This window comes from Garra rufa, chromosome 16, assembly GCF_049309525.1.
Source record: "Garra rufa chromosome 16, GarRuf1.0, whole genome shotgun sequence".
Classification (NCBI taxonomy): Eukaryota; Metazoa; Chordata; class Actinopteri; order Cypriniformes; family Cyprinidae; genus Garra; species Garra rufa.
The window spans coordinates 5,747,272-5,753,778 of record NC_133376.1 but is presented as its reverse complement, the minus strand read 5'-3'; the positions used below and the strand labels follow the sequence as shown (position 1 = coordinate 5,753,778).

The 6,507-nt window shown below is 34.6% G+C and overlaps 1 protein-coding gene across 1 annotated transcript; it reads left to right on the top strand.

Annotated features, from left to right (window-relative positions):
• The first annotated feature begins 401 nt into the window (after positions 1–401).
• On the top strand, positions 402–1,246 carry LOC141288933 (trypsin inhibitor ClTI-1-like). Its single transcript, XM_073821138.1, has 4 exons — positions 402–541; positions 715–755; positions 840–949; positions 1,039–1,246. The coding sequence occupies exons 1-4, from the start codon at positions 505–507 to the stop codon at positions 1,082–1,084; spliced, it is 234 nt and encodes a 77-aa protein (XP_073677239.1). The 5' UTR covers positions 402–504; the 3' UTR covers positions 1,085–1,246.
• Positions 1,247–6,507: the final 5,261 nt, after the last annotated feature.

The window sequence follows — 6,507 nt, the reverse complement described above, 5'->3', positions numbered from 1 at the left end:
CGACAAACTGACAATAGCCCCCTCCCACACGTCTGGTTGTCAGCCAATCAGTGAGGCAGCTTAATGAATATTCAAAGCTAAGGCTTCGGTTTACTAGAATTCGAGTGACGCACTTTATAAATGTGTAACCCATAGATATATATACATAGATACCGCATTGGACCGCTCCAAGCACGTAGATGCGTCCGCCATTTTGGAACGGTCCACTTGACGTCATTCACCATACTGTAGGTTCGCAGACCAACGGCTGTGCAGGACTGTGGATTTTCGAATTTTCAGTGATTACTATGAGATCTATGGGTGAATGACGTCAAGTAGACCGCAGTGAAATGGCGGATGGCTTACGTATAACGGCCCATAGAAACAGTCGCTAATGAGGCATCTATGTATATATATCTATGGTGTAACCGCTCTGTGGGTGGGAGCAAAAGTGCATTAAAAGGACCTCACCACACCTGAAAGTGATTGATTACACAGTCAACACTTCGCTGTATACAAACAATCATGTTGGCGCGTATTGTTTTGGTACTCTGCTTGGCAGGTGAGTCTGTAACTGATTTTGATAATAAGGAACATCAAAGTTTCAAATCATTGTTTCAAATGTATTTTGTCTTTAACTTTTTAAAGTCTAAACTACAAAAATACATAGCTGTTGAGTTATTCATCTTTCTGTGTGTGTGTGTGTGTGTTTTACTTTTATATTATTCTAAACAGCTTTGGCAAAACCAGCTGTCATCCGTAATGGCTCTAAAGAGGTAGGTTGAAGAATATAACCTATTTATGATGTTTTCTTTTACCAGTATACTTATCTAATGTATTCTGTGTGCTTATGTTGGCAGCCAAAATGCTCTGAGTACTACCTGCCCATATGTACCCGGGAATATAACCCTGTGTGTGGTACTGATGGAGTCACATACCCCAATGAATGCATGCTCTGTTTGGGAAATATGTAAGTAGTGTGTGGTGTTTTGTTTTTATCTACTGTTTTAGTGATTTACTGGTGTCCTTTTGAAAAATTATTTGATTGTCTTGTCATAGGGAGGACAAGGTCAACACATTAATCTTCAGGACGGGCGAATGCTGAGATAGATCTACTCATTTATGTTCTATAGATGTGACATGAAGGCTGGAACCACATGCTGCTTTTTTTAAATGGTTTTGTCTTAAGATGTAGTGTTTTTTTTTCCCCTCTGTTGTGTGTCATTTTTAAAACATTCTAATTCTTTAATAAAACCTTGATATAGAAGTATTTGCTTTTGTGCTTTTCATCTAAAATGGACATTACTTGTCACAGCTCCTGTAGCTTATAATAACACTAAGGAAATGGAATCAGAAGAAAACTGCTCAAACCGTAAAACATTATTCAGTTGATAAGAACATTTGTGTATGGATATCAGCGAGGAAAACTTGGAAAAAGGTGGTGTTAAGAGGGTATGGGGTGATCAGTCTGTGTTTGCACTGAGTGAACTAATGTCCTGGGGCAGAAGCAACTTTTTGGCAACAGAGTTCTGATATAGCTATGTCAAACGTCAAAGTTAAGTCTGGCATGTTTGTTGTAGACATTTTAGATTTAAAATCACTACAAAGACAATAGTTATGTTAATATTTGATTAAGTAGTTTTTAAATTCACTTCTAATAGTAGGGCTTTTGAATGCAAAAAGTTTTAAATAAAAACTGTCAAAATCAAACCGAGAATTAATCAAATAACACCAAAAAAATCAAATAATAGTTATGTTGCTAAACCAGGATTACACTGGATAAACCCTAAAACACAACACTACTCCCACTGCATGGGCCAATCATCATCTTGCACAGTGATTTTTATATCTCATATCTCTAATAGCAAGACATGATTAAGACAAAAAAAAGTGTTTAAAGAACACATTTTGTCCCATAGTCATGATTCATATTACTTGCAGTATTAAAACAGGACAAGTTATAAACTGGTTACAGCAGACTTTTCATGGCTTATGGCTATAAATGCAATACATTTTAAGGCAAGACACTGCAGGTAAATAGAGTAAAAAATAACTAATAGTTATGACCTTACTTACCCAGTTGATTGATTACATTGATAATAGCAAACATTTTTTGTATTACAAGTTTTCTAAAATGTTAGGTTTTAGTATGCAAATGATCCATTATTTAATGAAATATGCACTCAGTTGCATACATTGCTAGTACAAAAATCTAAACACTGTATGAAGTCTGTTTCAAAATTTTCTTTTAAATATTAGAGTCAAATGATTTTACAGAGAGGATTTTGGGTATCTCATTTTGTCACTCCATAATTCAGAAAAAAATTAGAACAGACAGAAAACAATGTAATTTTTGACCATTTTGGGGGAATAAAATGTATAAAATCAAGAAAATTATATATGAACAAATCCCTCTGTAAAAGCCTTCAGAATATAGAAAGGAATAAAAATGTAAAGTACTGAAGTGGAGATTTATGGCTCAGTGTAGGAGAAAAAAATTATGAGAATGTAATTATGTATATTATGTATAATACAATTATGTAATTATGAGAAAAAAATTTTTTGCATTGTAATTGAAATCTATTGACACAAATAGATAAAGTGCTATAAGAGAAACACAGTGTCTTTTGGATGTTTTCTTTCCACTAGTTGGAAAAAACACTTTATGAAACACCAAAAAGTCCAAAATCTCAAACTTGACAGGTGCATGGAAACAGGTGTTTTTGCGTGCAGTGTCTCCCCTTAAAATCACTACAAAAAATGATTATAATTTCACTTCTAATAGTAGAGCCTTTAAGTGCAAAAATTTTAACTGAGGTAGTTTTTAAATCAAATTGTCAAAATCCAAATGAAAAACTAATCAAACAGCACAAAAAAAAAAAACATTTCAAATAATATCAGTTACAATGTCACTGCATTTAAGGGAACACACTGCAGGCAATGATGCTGTTTTTCATTCACATGTCAAATTTGAGATTTTAGGCTTTTTCATAAAGTGTTTTTTCAGACTAGTGGAAAGAAAACCCCTCTGTAAAAACATTTGACTCTAATATGTCAAAAACATTCTACAAGAATTTTGAAATGGGCTTCATCCAGTGTTTAGATTTTTTTTTTTTTTAGAAAACTTTTAATACATAAAGTGTTTGCAATTATTAATGTAATCAACGGGGTAAGTAGGGTGATAACTATTAATTAATTGTTTTACCCTATTCACCTGCAGTGTCTTGCCTTAATATAGACAGCGCTGACAGTAAACCAGGATTACACTGGATAAACCCTAAAGCACAACATTACTCCCACTGCATGGGCCAATCATGGTTTTGTACAGTGACGTTATATCTCACATCTCTAATAGCAAGACATGATGAAAACAAAAAAAGTGTTTAGAAAACAAATATTTTGTTCCATAGTCTACATGATTCATATTACTTACAGAGTTAAAACAGGACACGTTTTAAGATGGTTATGACAGACTTTTGATGGGCTATGGCTATAAATGTCAAAATTCTTGTGTGTTTTTAATTTATTGTAGAAAAATCTTAATACTTTGTAAATATACTTCCCTAAAGAGCATTAAATGCTGCTGTTAATTTGTTTTATAAAATAATTAAATAGCGAGTCTTAGTTGAACTTGAGAGCTTGCCTTCATAAGGTCAATAATTGCACTGCACTGTTGACACTGTTTCAGTTGCCTCTCTTATGCAAATATTATTTATAAACCTGAAGATGTCTAAATATAATTTATTACAAATTATGTGAAGTCTTCTTATATAAATATAATTTATTAAGTCAGGCATGATGAAAAATAATGTCTAAATCTATCAAACTAAAGGTGCTTAGTAAACGGACCTCCCTCTGATAATGTATGATGAATCAGTGGGATGGACGGTATGTGTATACATGGCTGCTATAAATATCTGATTGTATAATCACTTAGTTCAGTTTTATAGCATCAGTTGAGTGAGTTGGCTCTCAGTTTGGGAACAATGGTTGCACGAGGTGTCATTGTCATTATCTGTGTTCTGGGTGAGTAATATAACGATTATGATTATAAAAAACGGTTGTTTGTATGTTGCTAATTTGTCACATGAGGCAGTAGGCCTATGTAATATACACAATTTGGTTCAAGAAGAAAAGTTTAATACTTTCAATCAAATATACACATTATTGATCATCTTAATTCATCTTTGCTAATGTAGTATTTTTAGCTCAAAGTATTTCCTCTGGTCATATCATAAAATCGGTTAAACTGTTATCTTTGTTATCTTCTCGACACAAACAGTGGCCATATCTGAAGGAGCAAGAGTGGTGAGTAAATGAAGGTTCTAGAATTGCTGTTCTGAGTTCTTTTTTAAGCTCAGTGTTTTTTCTCTTTTCTATTACAAGCCTAATTGCAAGTACTCTTCTGGCATTTGCCCAATGAACTACTTTCCTGTGTGTGGAACCAATGGAATAACATACGGCAATGAATGTATGCTGTGTGCTGCGATCAAGTACGTTTAAATATGCATGCATTTTTAAACAAAGTATAGGTTTAAAAATGGATTGCTTAAAGATCTGTCACCTTCAGACTTTAATCTTTGATTTAATCTCTGTCTTTTTAGGGCATCAGACACAAAAATTTTAATCCAGAAGCAAGGCCGGTGTGAAAACACACATCTACAGGCGTAGCACAAGAATGGCATAATGACCTGTCTTCACGCTTTATTGTACTCATGTCTAATGTATTATAGCCTGAATGTGTAATGGGTTAATCCATAAATAAATAATGAATATTGTAAATCTCCTGTTTGGTCCAATTTTTCATGGAAAGACAACCTGTGACTTTATACTATATTAGATAATTGCAAGTCCCTGTTTGTGCTATAAATATAAATCATATTGTTTTTGAATGTGCTTTTGTTTTTCTTGTCGAGGTTAAAACAGGTGAAACACACCATGCATTTAATTTAAAAGAGGGACCCAAACTGTATCTAGAGACTAGAATATCTAAAGGATGTGGGCTCTCTTGACACCCCATGCAAGAAACAAGTGAAAAGAGGGAAATTTACACACCAGTCATTGCGCATCGCTACAGTACTTTAATACGTTTGATTAAAACAAAAGTAGTGAAAATTGAGTTGATGCTCAAGCATTATTATTGCATTATTATTAAATTTGAATGCCGTGGAAAAGTTCGTTTATTTCAATAATTCAACTCAAATTGTGAAATTGGTGTATTAAATAAATTCAGTGCACACAGACTGAAGTAGTTTAAGTCTTTGGTTCTTTTAATTGTGATGATTTGGCTCACTAAAAAAACCCCCACCAATTCACTCTCAACAAATTATAAGAATATGAATATGGTGACATGCCAATCAGCTAATCAACTCAAAACACCTGCAAAGGTTTCCTGAGCCTTTAAAATGGTCTCTCAGTTTGGTTCACTAGGCTACACAATCATGAGGAAGACTGCTGATCTGACAGTTGTCCAGAAGACAATCATTGACACCCTTCACAAGGAGGGTAAGCCACAAACATTCACTGCCAAAGAAGCTGGCTGTTCACAGAGTGCTGTATCCAAGCATGTTAACAGGAAGTTGAGTGGAAGGAAAAAATGTGGAAGAAAAAGATGCACAACCAACCACAGCCTTGAGAGACTTGTCGAACAAAATCGATTCAAGAATTTGGGTAAACTTCACAAGGAATGCACTGAGGCTGGGGTCAAGGCATCAAGAGCCACTACACACAGACGTGTCAAGGAATTTGGCTACAGTTGTCGTATTCTTCTTGTTAAGCCACTCTTGAACAACAGACAATGTCAGAGGTGTCTTACCTGGGCAAAGGAGAAGAAGAAATGGACTATTGCCCAGTGGTCCAAAGTCCTCTTTTCGGATGAGAGCAAGTTTTGTATTTCTTTTAGAAACCAAGGTCCTAGAGTCTGGAGTAAGGGTGGAGAAGCTCATAGCCCAAGCAGCTTGAAGTCCAATGTTAAGTTTCCACAGTCTGTGATGATTTGGGGTGCAATGTCATCTGCTGGTGTTGGTCCACTATGTTTTTTTTAAAACCAAAGTCACTGCACACGTTTACCAAGAACTTTCAGAGCACTTCATGCTTCCTTCGGCTGACCAGCTTTTTAAAAACCCTATAGAGAATCTATAATTTTAATTTATAATTTCTCTTCTAGAGCCTAAACATTTAACAAAGACTTTAGCAGCTCAGCCTTTCATCAACTCTTTTGAGTTTTCAAACTAAAACGCAAAACTAAAAGCTGTCACCGGACGACCTGAAAATTCATCATGAATTTTAACAAGTTTTATGAAAGACTAACAAGGTTGACCAGGACAGGGCCATACTTCATCTCCTGGACATAACACAAGTGAAAGGCAGCGTCTAAAAGTCCTGGACGTAAACAAACGAAAAGACCGACATTAAGAAAAAAGATTTATATTATTTATAGTATGAGTCACTAATGTCATATGTTGCACATTCTCTTGTTTTTTTTTTTTGTTTTTGTTTTTTTTAAACATAAACGAACAATGTTTTGGG